Consider the following 14,830-nt stretch of genomic DNA (forward strand, 5'->3'; position numbering starts at 1 on the left):
TACAATGTTTAAAATAAGTCACAGTGGATTAAACAAGATGATTCGATCAATAGATGAACGAGTCGACTCTTATTTGGTGAACCGAGACATTGATTGTGACTCACGGAGACAAAATCTGAAATACCCTATACTAGCATTTAGCTTTCAGTTGACAGAGTTATGGTGCCTTTTGGGTTGAAGGGCGATACAACGCTGCCATTTTCATGTGCGGTTTGCTATAAAGAAACTGGCGTGCGTACAAAACTTCAGCCTGAAAGCTAGAACAGAATACAGCATAGCTAGCTAAATCAAAACTGTTGCCTTTGTACTCGTACGTTAGCAATTTGCTAACGCTAGCTTGCCAGCTATAATGATAAGAATAAGGCTGTCTTTCATGGTGCGGACTTATTTAATATAAAATATATGTGTATTCCGTCATTTTAAAAGTAGGCCCGTGCAAGAAATTATGACATTAGATGTGGAATAAGCACATTAGCTATGAAAGTAGTGGATGTAGTCGTGTGCAACAGGTGGCTCCGTGGCGCAATGGATAGCGCATTGGACTTCTAGGCTTGAAACTAGTGCAAGTGATTCAAAGGTTGTGGGTTCGAGTCCCACCGGAGTCGCATTTTTAACCTTCATATAATTTGACGTAATGCCGTTTTTCAAAGCTGTGGTGATGTACTTGCATACAAGCAACCACTGTTAACCATAAACGTATGCTTTATTTTATCAATAAAATTTTACATATTATGCAGGACCTCCTAGATATATGACCTCCTGAATATAATTGGAGCATCAATATGTCGCCTCATTTTCCTAATAACCTGTCTCTTGTGTGAGTTTGTCTAAGGATTTGTTTATGTTCATATAAAAATCATGTCATTATTCCATTCTTATTTCTGATTTCTTCTATCTATCTGTTCCTTCCTCTGTTAACCCCTGCCTCCAGTTTATAATACATGGATTAGTTCCCCCTCGTTGTAGCATTAAGACTCCATTACCCAACATCCCTCACTGACCGGAGGAGGAAAACGCATGGATTTATTTATTTGCCGAAAGTGTAGCGTTTCTTTGCTCTAAAGCATCGTTTAACACAATTCTACTATGTTTGCTGTCTCGTTAACCTGTTATCCGGCGGTGTGAAGCCGTGTATGTAGCTGTGAATGTGATTTTGCTTGTGATTTTAGGAGATAAATACAGTAAAACGCGCTTTTGCGAGCAGATGGAGAGCGACAGATGGACCTCAGCTCGCCCAGGAAAGTAGGACACAGCCGGCAGGATTAATCACACAATGACCGCTCAACCACACTCCATACTAAACTACAATCAACTACAGCATAACTACATTCTTCTCGGCCTGGTACAGGTTTACTACTAAGCTTTAATCAGGAGCAACGTCTTCAGCAGAGAATTTCATCTTAAAACCAGTGTCTAAAAGGAGGAGAGGTGAGGGACCACTTTGATCTTGCGGCACCTTTTCCTACTGGTAGTGTGTGTGTGTGTGTGTGTGTATGTTGTATTTTATCAGCTTGTGTTATATGCATACACCTAACAGCCATAACATTAAATTTCCTAATTGGTTATACACACACTGTCTATTTGATCAGACCCACTGACCACCTGAGAATTTTGCAGTTTCATGAAGTAGGACATTTGTTCGTCAGCATACTTTGTTAGCCTCTTCCAGCCTGATCTGCAACAGTCAAAACCCCTGTAGGACCACCACTCAGCTGGTAGAATTTGGCTGTTGGATAATTCTCAGTGCTGCAGTGACACTAATGTGGTGCTGGTGTGTTAGTTTGTGTTGTGCTTGTCCGAGTGGATCAGACACAGCAGTGTTGTTCGAGTTTTTATACACTGTACCCACTCACTCCTTACTGTACTAGACACGCTTACTGAGATGCTAACACTCTAGCTGAGTGGTGGTCCTACAGGCGTCTTGACTGTGTAATATGGATGTATGTTTTCTTACAGGTATGGTGGATAATCGTTACGCCACAGCCTTGGTAATTGCTTGTGTGTTGAGTGCTCTGGCTAGTGTGTATCTCTCCGTGGCAGTGGGCACACAGCACTGGTATCAGTACAGCAGTCCCCCAGTATATGGGGAACCCAATGCCTCTGAGTTGCGCTCACTACATGAGGAGTTCTCCCATGGGGAATTTGATGAGAAAACCTACAGTGACTCGCTTTTCCGCCTCAATGGCACCCTGGGGCTGTGGTGGAGGTGTCTGCAGGTCCCCACTGACTCACACTGGTACAAAGAGCCTGGTAAGTTTGGACTCATACCTACAAACTTATACATTATCTCACTTTTAAACTTTGCTTTCACTTCAGACGTTCCTTTTACACTTATCAGTTGTGTTCTGTTGCCTGTATAGTTTGGCATTTGTGATGGAGCACCATCAAACTCCCCTAGGAGTTTGATCCATAATCAATTATCCAATATCAGTTCCTGACAACAGTAAAGTTGTATGTAGCTGAATGGCATCAAACCCTCACAGTAATGTAGCAATGTGGAAAAAGCTCCTGAATAATGCCCCTGATATCAGAAGAAATGATAGAACATTGGGCCATATGTGTGATGCTTTTACAATTGTTATTTATTTATTTATTTATTTTTTCACAGAAGGAATATCTATATATTTAATTATTAATATTATAAAATAAAATAAGTGTCATTTTGTTGTATTTATTGTTGTGTATTCAGGCTTTGCCATGTTTTCCTATATTTTCCTTTTCTCTAAAATGTAAAGTGCATAATATCTATATTCTGTCCTGCTTTCACACTTGAAGCCCACATGCCACCTGGCAGCTAATTGTGAGATTACAGAAAATAATTAATTGTGGATTATGTTCAGGTTTTCCTGAAGCCAAACACAGTAATTTTGCATATTGTCATGAATGTGTCTTTATTGAGTTATGGATGACATTTTTACAGAAATGTATTCCATGTGTTCTGTCCCACTGTGTGTGTGTTTGTGTGTAGATCCTAAGATGGTTATGGAGTGTGTGAGCTTCACTCTGTCTCAGCAATTTACGCCCAAGTACAAGGAACCAGGCAACCACAACAGTGGAGAGGACATGATACGAACCTGTGAGTACCACACACACATACACGAAACACCTACATATTTATTGCCACTTTTGTATCCAGACAGGACTAAAATAACCAGAGTAACACTGGGTTTTGTGAAAAACAGTAGGGACAACATCAATGTGGTCTGTCCAGATGGGAATAAAATCACTGAGGAACCCATGGATATTTACAAATGTCTGAGCTTTTATGATTACTTTGCCTGGTTTGTGGTGGCTCTCAAGTGGAGCAACATTCTAAATCATGGCTTTATCATCAGATTTTCATTGTCAGTGTGGATACTAGGTTTTTAGTGCTAGTGCTTTCCAGGATGATTTTCTCATTCTCTCTTCTTTTTTTCCCTTTAGACCTGTGGCGGTGTCAGTTCCTCTTGCCCCTGGTCTCTCTGGGGTTGGTGTTGTTGAGTGGACTTGTGGGTTTCTGTGCATGCTTGTGTCGCAGTCTCAGTCCCACACTTGGTATCGGACTACTCCACCTACTTGCAGGTCAGTGAAATCTACTAAATACCTAAATTCACCCCCAAAACATCACCATAACTTTGCGATCAAACAGAGATGTGTTTGGTTTTTTTCTAGAAAATAGACCCAGCTGGTCAGTTTTGGATTATAAGGTATTGCTAAAACTCTAGTTATTTTGACTTAATTATACATTATATTCCTCTCTCTCTCTCTCTCTCTCTGCCTCTCTCTATTTCTCTTTCATCTTTCTTTTTTGCTTTCTATCTTTCTTTTTTGCTTTCTTTCTCCCTCAGGTGTATGTTCTCTGGGAACTGTTTGTTGTTTTCTGGCAGGGATGGACCTGCTGCACCGTGTGTCTGTTCTGCCTGAGCGTGTGGATGGGGCACTGGGCTGGTCGCTGTACCTTGCTCTCATCTCTTCTCCACTGCACATGATGGCAGCTGCGCTGCTTGTTTGGGCTGCACGCAGCCATAGCAAAAGCTACTACCGCATGACTGCCTACCGAGTAGCCTAGAACATGCCTAGAACCTGTGTAGAACCTGTCCAGAACTCTGGACAATATAGGCTTAACAATCATAAGAAATCGCTTAACTGCTTTCTAAACCTTTTACTTAGGGCTGCAACTAAGATTTATTTTTACTGTCAGTGAAGCTATCAACTATTATTCAACTAGCATCCCTTCTTTTGACAACATCAACTTCATCAAATTTCTCACTGGTGCGATGATTAAAGAGCACTTTTTAAAACAAATATAGGAGCCATATTGCCCCTATATTCCTTTAGTGTATTACATTCTGTAATACTGAATGTTTGGATCACATTAATATTATTGAGCCTTTTTCTATGTGAAACAACAATCAGATCATAACACACTACAAGATTAGAGGAAAATATGGCTTCTATATCAGTGTAGTATGTCAGGATAAAGCACTTTTCAGTGAAACAGTTGAAGCCACCTACAGGTCATAATAATGTATTACACTCTGTCAGAAATATCATGTAGATCAAGAAGGTTGTAGAGCATTACAGAACATATTACAAATTATATTACATTATTAAATTATGGTGTTCTCCTCATGTCCAAGTGGGTTTCCTCCGTGTGCTCCGGTTTCCTCCCACGGCCCAAAAACACCCGTTGGTAGGTGGATTAGCGACTCAGAAGTGTCCATAGGTTTGAGTGTGTGCCGCCTTGTGAAGGACTGGCGCCCCCTCCAGGTTGTGTTCCCTCTTTGCTCCCAGTGATTCCGGGTAGGTTCTGGACCCACCGTGACCCTGAACTGGATAAACGGTTTCAGACAAAGAACGAATTAATGAATATTAAATTATGGGATCCATATTGTCACCTGCACATCTTGTAGTGCACTACTTTATCATTAATTATATTTTCATTTGTTCAGAAATAAAAGCTAAAGCAAGTGATTAATTATTGCAGCCCTAACATCAATGTAAACCTGGATTTTCTTTGGATCTTCCTCTAGAGCTTTTAACTTTGCCTCTGGAGCCTGAAAGTTTTTGATGTAGTGCTAATGGGTTTGTGTAACTGGTCGTAAATCCACAGCTGAGGTGATTGTGCTCTAAGGCTAAACCCGCTAGCAGCTGTGAGAGTTATTGCCTCCTGGACGTTTTGTGTGTGTGTGTGTGTGTGTGTGTGTGTGTGTGTGTGTGTGTGTGTTTTGAATGAGGTACAAAATCCATGATTTATTCTGTTAAACCCATAAACACCATAAACTTGGAAACCTTGGTTGTGAACATTTTCTATTGCAAAGATTTTGTGCAGCTGCATGTTGTGATTGGACCTGGGCCTCCACACTTTATCAGCATTTAACAGAAATCCTGTGATTGTGGCTTCAGTGGTTAAGATGCAAATAAAGTGAATGAAAGTGGTTTGTTATAGAGAAACCAACAGTCAGACTTGTTCACAGTGCTGGTGAATGGAACCAGACGTCCTCCTCCAAACCACCTCACAGAAAGTTATTACAGCACATGGCAGTGTACAGAATGCTAATGTCTGACCATGGCTTTGAGACAGAGTGAAGTAAGAAAAATTTAGTTCAGATCTCCGCTCATTTCCGTTATATTAATCATTCTTAGGTTTTAGACTGCTGGAGGTCACGGGTGGTTATTGAGAATTAAATCAGTGCTGTATTTGACATGGAGGTGCTTGGTTCCTTTTACTACCATTGAATAAATATCCCCAAGTTTCTCTAGGGCGGCACGGTGGCGCAGCAGGTAGTGTCGCAGTCACACAGCTCCAGGGGCCTGCAGGTTGTGGGTTCGATTCCCGCTCCGGGTGACTGTCTGTGAGGAGTTGGTGTGTTCTCCCTGTTTCCTCCGGGTGCTCCGGTTTCCTCCCACAGTCCAAAAACACACGTTGCAGGTGGATTGGCGACTCGAAAGTGTCCGTAGGTGTGAGTGAATGTCTGTGTTGCCCTGTGAAGGACTGGCGTCCCCTCCAGGGTGTATTCCCGCCTTGCGCCCGATGATTCCAGGTAGGCTCTGGACCCCCCGCGACCCTAAATTGGATAAGCGGTTACAGATAATGGATGGATAGATGGAAGTTTCTCTATCAACCATTTCACTTCAACACGCATCACTTTTTTTTTTGCACAATTTATTTTAATGTGTGGGGCAGTTTGATTAAAGGAGTCAATATTGCTCAAGGGTGGTAAATGGGTTCCTTTTACGCTTTGCTACATTACCATGTTTATTTAGGCTTAGGGCTGTAAGAGAATTTTTTTTATTAGTTGTGAGCTACGGAAATGTAATTTTCAGCTACACAACTTTTATTGGAATTTCACTGAGAACGTCTCATTATTGCCACAGATTTAGAAGCAAGTAAGAAAACGCCATACATTTTTGTCATAGAGAAATCCAGCTTGGACTGAAAAATCATTATATGGCTATGACAAAAAGGAAAGGAGATATGACTCTAAAGAGTGCCAGGGGTGTATCAACATTTTATATTGCTTTAAATGATTTCACTCATTCCTTTTTCTGTTTATATTTTTTATATTACTTATTTGATATTTCAGTATTGTGTCAAAATGATTACCAGTGTATCGTAGGGGTTCTGCACTCAGGCACATCTCATTTCAGTACTGAGTGCATTTTATTTTTATCGACACGATATAATAAACGAGCACAGATACAGCTGAGCACAATATGAACAAACATTGACACTGCTTTTATTATTGTTATGAAGCATTTTATTATAATTTGTTTAATACTTCTGTTGTATTAGTATTAGACATTTAAATTATGTCGGAGAACAAATGTTTTTGTGTTTTTCTTCTCAACAAAGACTGTAATGCCAGTAATGCTTAATTGTAATATTTTATTTATTAATTTTTACTACTGTTTTTGTTATTTATTCCTTATTTATTATTTAATCATATTTGTTTTTCTTTTGTACTCTGATTATATATTCATGTGTATTTGAATTTAACACCAAAAATATCTTTTGTACAAGTGCTTGTTGCATTATTTAATTGATTGATTAATTATAAAGTGTGGATGTTTTTGGCACAAGTTAAACAGAGCTAGAAGCTAAAATCCTGTTTTGTTGTGTGTATGTTCTTAATCCAGAATTCTGAATGTATGGCATTGATATACAAAGCGATATTTTTTCCCTTTGTGAGTTTTTCCCTGAGTTTGGATCCAGCTTTAGACTGAAGCTCTGCTATTGCCTGAACCTTCATTTGTTCAGTGGTGAATCAGAACAACAACAACAAAAAAAAAACATTTTAACTTCAATAAAATAATTTTTTTTTATTAAAGTATATCATGTGTTGATTTGTCTTCGTTGCTCATTTTCCATTCCTTATCCAAGGGTTTTATAACTATAAAATATATCAAATGTGTAACTGTTAAAAGAATCTGAAGAATTAAAATAAAGTGAAGCACCATAGAAATTGTAATTCCTGAACAATACTACAGGGTGCAGTAGAGGTAAAAATGAATGGGGTGTCTGAAGTTTGTGTAAAAAACAAAAAAACAAAAAGAAAAACATTCATAAATATTTGATCCGTTTTCTTGTAGACAAATTTATATTTTTCTCCGACAAAGTAATATATAAAGTTTTACTATTCAAGTTATATTTGACCCTGTGAAGGTCTGGCGCCCCCTCCAGGGTGTGTTCCTGCCTTGCGCCCAGTGATTCCAGGGAGGGTCCGGACCCACCGCGACCCTGAACTGGATAAGGGTTACAGATAATGAATGAATGAACAACACTTACTAGAATATTTTTGTTTCAGTAGCAAAGAGACTTAGAGCATAGCACACCAGCATTCCTCCTGAATGAAAGGAAGTGAAGCTAAATGGATGACGAGAAAATTAATTGATTAACACTATAACGGGCCGTTTATTTATCTATGAACGCTTTAATTTTGACAAAGTAGATCAATAAAAATAAGCTATGAATATTTATTCATTCATAGAGAAATTTACTTCGTTTGTACTTGAAGAATTTTTACTACATTAAGAAAATACAATTTGTCATTATTTTTTAACCAGTTTTAGCAGTACACTGCATGTTGAATGGTGTCAACATAAGTAAATTATCCTAATATTACAAATATAACTTTTTCATTCATTCATTATCTGTAAGCGCTTATCCAGTTTAGGGTCGCGGTGGGTCCAGAGCCTACCTGGAATCATTAGGCGCAAGGCGGGAACACACCCTGGATGGGGCGCCAGTCCTTCACAGGGCAACACACACACTCACACATTCACTCACACCAATGGACACTTTTGAGTCGCCAATCCGTCTACCAAGGTGTATTTTATTTTTGGACTGTGGGAGGAAACCCATGCAGACACAGGGAGAACACACCATACTCCTCACAGACAGTCACCCGGAGGAAACCCACGCAGACAAGGGGAGAACACACCACACTCCTCACAGACAGTCACCCGGAGGAAACCCATGCAGACACAGAGAGAACACACCACACTCCTCACAGAGAGTCACCCGGAGGAAACCCACGCAGACACAGGGAGAACACACCACACTCCTCACAGACAGTCACCCGGAGGAAACCCACGCAGACACAGAGAGAACACACCACACTCCTCACAGACAGTCACCCGGAGGAAACCCACGCAGACACAGAGAGAACACACCACACTCCTCACAGACAGTCACCCGGAGGAAACCCATGCAGACACAGAGAGAACACACCACACTCCTCACAGAGAGTCACCCGGAGGAAACCCACGCAGACACAGGGAGAACACACCACACTCCTCACAGACAGTCACCCGGAGGAAACCCACGCAGACACAGAGAGAACACACCACACTCCTCACAGACAGTCACCCGGAGGAAACCCACGCAGACACAGAGAGAACACACCACACTCCTCACAGACAGTCACCCGGAGGAAACCCACGCAGACACAGGGAGAACACACCACACTCCTCACAGACAGTCACCCGGAGGAAACCCACGCAGACACAGAGAGAACACACCACACTCCTCACAGACAGTCGCCCGGAGCGGGAATCGAACCCACAACCTCCAGGTCCCTGAAGCTGTGTGAGTGCGACACTAACCTGCTGACACAGGTACCTACCGACACAACCCTAGTAAGTGTTGTTCTAAAGTTAAATTACTTCCTGTGTAGATTCCTGCACATATTTTTACTTAGCTAACAGTGTTTGTCCGAAAACCTCGATATTAAACACAACGCTGCTCGTATTTCACTCTTGATACTTCTAGCACATTCCACCACACACATTAACAAGGTACAACACTTCATTTCGACTGGAAAAGGTTTTCAGGTTTATTTTTTTGTGAATCAGTTAAGAAGTTTACAATTTATTTTGCAATCTAGATTCATTCAGTGTCATTTATCACGCCATTTCTTACTAGTTTATACAAATTATTAAGCATCGACTACCATTCACTTCCGTTCATTTAGGAATTCCTAGCGCCCCCTGGTGTTTCATTCTGTACTTTTTTGCTTTAAACAGAGAGCCCCTTCATATTCGTTAAAAAAAAAAGAAAAAAAAGAGTTGTAAATCATACTAATTAGAAAGAAATAAAAAGATATGCCAAACATTCTCATAATAAGGACTTACTAAATGGCTATTTATTTCCCTTCTTTTCACTTTCTCTTTCTTGGTTTAGTCTCTGTTTCAAATTCTTCTGGAGTGGATGGCTGGTATCTCAACTTTTCTTCTTCGGGCTAGAGAGAGGGCCACTCCTTTCTCGTAGTATGCAGATTCATTTATGAAGAAGGGATACAATGGTTCTTTGCCTTTATACCTCACCGTCTCCCCAGAGAAAGAGAGGAACATGGGGTCTCCTGGATGCAGGAGGCAGAAGTCTCTGTCCTGAGAGAAAAATGATTATTTTATATTAAATAAATAAATAAATAAATAAAAACACTATAAAGTCACTTTGCATATGTATCCCCTAACATCCACTGACCTTTGATTATTTACTCTCTATCCTACATCAGCAAAGTGGATATCAGAAATATTTTACTGCACACCTGGAAAATAAATGTGTAAAATATATAACCTGTAGGTCCGGATGAACTGCAGCTGTGATGCTGTGAGTGTGAGGATCTCGAGGATAATCAATACTCTTCACCAACGTATAAACATCCAGAGAACTACCTTCAAACTGAGTCCCTGAGGAGGAGAATGAAGCAAATGGTACAGTTATCTTTGTTTTTACTAAAGAAAATTGAAGATGTAATTCTGATTACATTACTTCTGATAGAGAAATCCAGCTTAGACCAGGAATTCCTCATAAATTCCACAGAAAAATCTTAAATGTAAAGCCTGCTGTCTGTTGCAGTCTTCTCTTTACCTGAGTTAAAAAGGCGCACCCAATCCAGCATCAGTTGAACTGCTTCCTGCATCGCAGTAAATACATTGGACCTGATTAAACCATGAGGCTGAGGCCCAATCTCCATCGCTGTGGAGCAAAATAGTATGATTCAGATAAACAAACAAATAGAAAAACAAATAAATGAAAAGCATGGCCTGGTGTTTAGAGGAATAGAGATAAAAGAGATAAACGAGAACTGGTGTAAAAAATCAAATTAAATGTATTGTAAAACAGAACTTAACAGAGAGGTAGTGTAATATAGCTGTATCTATAATGTACTGGACATGTTTGTTAGGTGTTATAGGAATATTCCCACATTTTTCAACCTAATCTCCATTTGCTGCATTTGTAGTGTACATCTGATACCATGGATATCATGGGTTTGGAAGTCTATGGGCAGATGCTGAACTCAATAAAACAACATTGAATAAATTATATAGTATTATATGTGTGTGTATGTGTATCTATATATATATGTGTGTGTCTGTGTGTGTGTGTATGTGTGTGTGTATCTATCTATATATATATATATATGTATGTATGTGTGTGTGTGTGTGTGTGTGTATGTCTGTATCATTGCTGTCCATCAATGCTGTTGCTGTTTGTATCTCCCAAAATATAATAGTGACTTTTCCAGAGAATTGAAATGGTATATTCTTGTAAATTCTTTCAATTGAAGTGAATATAAAAGAACCTTATTCCAAGTAAGTAATATTGGAGCATATATATATTCAGTTGTAATATTACAGACTATTCCTTTAAGACTGAAATTTAAAGAAGCCAGTAAATAGATTCAAAACACATTTGTTCAGATTTACATGTGAATAATTGCAGCCAATTTATCTGAGTTACTGCACACTGTGCAAAAAAAATAATAATAATAATAAAGCAACTGACGCATTTTACAATAATCTCCAGTGTAAGTAAAATCCTAATGAAATGGAATATAGCCCATAAATTACGACATCTGCATAACTCCCAGAGTGCTGGAGTCAGCGCTGTGCTCTGTATGAATCATTCTGATGGAGAAGTTTTTTAGCTGAAGCTTGAAGCAGTGAAAAAAGCTGTGATTCAGCCAAAACTGCAGGCATCAGGAATAATGAATGAAGAGGCACTTTTAAATAAATAGCAGTAATAATGTGTAAAGGGAACAAGAAAACATATGGAAACATTTGATGCAGGATGAACAACAGTGGAATGGCGAATAAATAGAAGAAAGAAGAAAAGAAATGGTGAAAAATCTGATCCGTTAATGGAATTAGACCGGTTAAATATTTCACAGTTTCTCACGGGTTCTAGGCTTGTATTTCTTTTATGTGCCAGTTAATAGCACATAGCACTTTTCTAGATGGTTGTTTCATGGATGCTGTAGTTTTCCAGGTGGTTGCTAATGTCTTGCTCTGTGTGTGTTATGGGATGTGCTATGTGTTTAAATCCAAGCTCTATGTAAAATGTCTGATTTGGTGGTGAACACATGGCAGTGACACAGCTGAATAAATATGTCAGACCAAATAAATGTTTCGCCCTGTTATAACTGGCCCAATTTACTGTTTCAGTATGTTTCGTCTGTGTGAAGCACGGCACACCACTTTTGAACAATTTGTTTTGTAATTAAAATAATTATCCAGATTTTTAAAACCTTACTTACATTTCCTGCTTCGCTTAGAGTGTGTAAAATATTAGACAGTCCTGCCTTGTACCTCCAATCACCAGCAGATTTTTAGAAACCCCCACCTTCAGCATTCACTTTAGCAGAAACAGAACCAGTTAAACTTCAGCGCTGGTCTGAGATCACTTTGAGAGAGACTCACCGAAGCCATGTTTTCCCACTGAGTCAAGAGAGTAAGCTTCACTGGGAGGATAGTCGTAGTGGACGTATCTTACTGGGATAGTAGCCATTTCCCTCTGTACGTACACAAACAAACCCAGAAGGGATTATTAATCATCATATTTATTCATACAAACTCCACTTCAGGAAAAGTTTGTACACTTTCTAAACTCGCACTAAAACTGACATCTGATTTTTTTATAATGGTACTTTTTAATTTCTGAGAAACTGTATGTGTCTGTTTCTGTCTGTTTCGGCGTTACATGATGCACTGTATATTTTTGATAGAAGACAGATCTGGACACAGCAGCACAGACAAGCACATGCACTGTATTTACAAAGAAATCCTGTTGTAACTCATGAGGACCCACTCTTTGCTCCTTAAACCATTGTTATAAGAGTTTTGAGCACTGGCCTGTAGATGTTTACAGATGTGCAGGCATATCCAGTCGCTATCTGAGTAAGTGATCAGGCACAGGCCCATGTTCGCCGTGGTGTTGTGTAGATCACAGATCAGATCCACCGCTTCAGTAGAACCTTTAGGGCCCAGCAGTGTGTTAAGTTCTTGAGAAAGAACCAGTTCATACGGACTCTTCTCAGAGAGAGAGAGACTGAGAGAGAGAGAGAGAGAGAGAGTGGAGGGTAAATTAGAAAATCACTGAAAAACAGATTATTACTTATTAAGAAGTGTGTGTGTGTGTGTGTGTGTGTGTGTCCCACCTCAGCATGGCATTGCTGAAGCAGCGGTTCAGGTCAGTCTCTGTGTATCTCACACACCGCTGCACAGCACGGGGGTTTGACATAACCGTTACTATAGCAACCGCTTCCATCACCTCACCCTTCCTCCTCTTCTTCAGCCTCTCACGCACCAGGTACACACCTGAGAGCTCGTTGCCATGGGTACCACCACACACTGCCACTCTGGACAACACTGGCAACATCACCATGTCCTCCTAGGTCACATGACCACAACAAATAACATATTACATCTGTACATTATACTTGCACAATACAGTTATCATCCAACCCATAGGATGTGTCACACCTGCACATTACACATATACTTTAGACATTAATGTTTTTACATAAATATGCAACATCCAGTGTCACTGCTGGACTGAGCATAGTCTACCGACCAAAAATATCCAGCCGACAGTGTCCTGTGTCCACTGATGGAGGACTAGAGGACGCCCAACACAACCTTTGCAGCAACAGATGAGCTGCTCTCTAGAGTAGAGAGATAAGTGCATCTCATAGACAGTGAGTGGACACGGTGTTTAAAAACTCCAGAAGCAATGCTGCGGCTGATCCACTAGTGCCAGCACAACACACACTAACACACCACTACCACGTCAGTGTCACTGCAGCACTGAGAATAATTGATCCACCACCCGAATCATACCTGCTCTGTGGTGGCCCTGCACATTGAAAAATAATGCAAAGCAATAGATGGACTACAGTCTGTAATTGGAGAACTACTACCTGTGATTTAAATGATGTGTTTCAATGTTTTGTGATGTAAGGCACATTAATCTCTTAATATTCAAATACATTCCAAGTTAAGAATGTTTTATCCTTCTAAAGTTAATGATTTTGAGATGTATTTATATATATATATATAATAGCTGAATAGCTGTCATCATTAAACCCTTTAATACAAGCTTTAATATTTTCGTGATATTATCCAGCCTTACCTTATTCCTGAGATGAGAGGGTCGTTCCCTGTCCATCCCCTTCTCTGGACCTGAGTTCTCCAGGTCAGACTGGACTCTCTGAATTGAGCTGTGACACTGGCTGTGTTCCACAAACTCAGCTCTACGTCTCATCTGGACCAAGTCCCATCACAGAACTTTATTAAGTGTGTGAGTACTGCATATCCACTTTCCTCTGCTGCAGTTTCTCTCTCTCTCTCTCTCTCTCTCTCTCTCTCTCTCTCTCTCTCTCTCTCTCTCTCTCTCTCTCTTTGACCATTCTACAGTTTACCTGACTCAGCAATTACATCTCTCTCTCTCTCTCTCTCTCTCTCTCTCTCTCTTCCTCACAACACTCTCCCTCGTTTTCCCTATGAATGTACAGTGAGTTTTGGGTGTGTGCTCTGCAGTGCCCCCACCATCAACCTCTCTCTCTCTCTCTCTCTCTCTCTCTCTCTCTCTCTCTCTCTCTCTCTCACTCTCTCTGTGGTAGAGCCCCCTATAGAATGATGTTGGAGGGTCAAACGACATAGAGAGGTATTGTTCTACAGGCGATACGGCAGACTGACCCCAGTATAAAGCTGCTGCCCACCATGCATATCAGAGTGGGGTTACACTAACAGTGGGGTTACACTAAGCTATATGTCTGTGCCTCTGCCACACACACACAGACACACATATTTACATATTTACACACATACATCTTTCAGGAGAAGTAAAATATTATTAACTTGGTATTTGTTGTTACAAGATTCTTTCTCAGCCTAAACAAAATGTGAACATTCAAATGTATATATAATCTCTGTAGCACAAAAAAAACTTTCTTTTGTTACTTTTCTGTTACTTTTTCCATTGTTTTTGGATCAAATGCTAAATTTGAGTTAGCATTTAGCCTATTTATAAATTCTTATTAAAATATATTAAAATTAAAAACCT

General features: G+C 40.0%; 2 protein-coding genes and 1 non-coding gene across 5 annotated transcripts; 2 read left to right on the plus strand and 1 right to left on the minus strand.

Annotated features, from left to right (window-relative positions):
- The first annotated feature begins 160 nt into the window (after positions 1–160).
- Positions 161–6,845, plus strand: cldnd1a (claudin domain containing 1a). 3 transcript variants are annotated; one of them, XM_066661987.1, is made up of 6 exons: positions 161–376; positions 1,170–1,428; positions 1,957–2,250; positions 2,969–3,076; positions 3,424–3,561; positions 3,828–6,845. In XM_066661987.1, the coding sequence occupies exons 3-6, from the start codon at positions 1,959–1,961 to the stop codon at positions 4,046–4,048; spliced, it is 759 nt and encodes a 252-aa protein (XP_066518084.1). In that variant the 5' UTR covers positions 161–376; positions 1,170–1,428; positions 1,957–1,958; the 3' UTR covers positions 4,049–6,845. The 3 variants fall into 3 exon arrangements, with proteins under 3 accessions (XP_066518084.1, XP_066518083.1, XP_066518085.1); XM_066661986.1 differs by lacking the exon at positions 161–376 and adding an exon at positions 735–817; XM_066661988.1 differs by lacking the exon at positions 161–376 and adding an exon at positions 3,652–3,686 and having other exon boundaries at positions 990–1,428.
- On the plus strand, positions 512–605 carry trnar-ucu (transfer RNA arginine (anticodon UCU)). The gene is made up of 2 exons: positions 512–548; positions 570–605. It is a non-coding gene; the product is annotated as a tRNA-Arg (tRNA).
- Positions 6,846–9,660: 2,815 nt separating the features above from the next.
- On the minus strand, positions 9,661–14,057 carry LOC136687523 (N-acyl-aromatic-L-amino acid amidohydrolase (carboxylate-forming) B-like). Its single transcript, XM_066661995.1, has 7 exons — positions 13,898–14,057; positions 12,924–13,156; positions 12,619–12,814; positions 12,187–12,280; positions 10,355–10,462; positions 10,061–10,173; positions 9,661–9,870 (listed from the first exon to the last, which is right to left on the minus strand). Exons 1-7 carry the CDS (start codon positions 14,027–14,029, stop codon positions 9,673–9,675), a joined length of 1,074 nt encoding a protein of 357 aa, XP_066518092.1. The 5' UTR covers positions 14,030–14,057; the 3' UTR covers positions 9,661–9,672.
- Between the last annotated feature and the right edge of the window lie 773 nt (positions 14,058–14,830).

This window comes from Hoplias malabaricus, chromosome 2, assembly GCF_029633855.1.
Source record: "Hoplias malabaricus isolate fHopMal1 chromosome 2, fHopMal1.hap1, whole genome shotgun sequence".
NCBI lineage: Eukaryota > Metazoa > Chordata > Actinopteri > Characiformes > Erythrinidae > Hoplias > Hoplias malabaricus.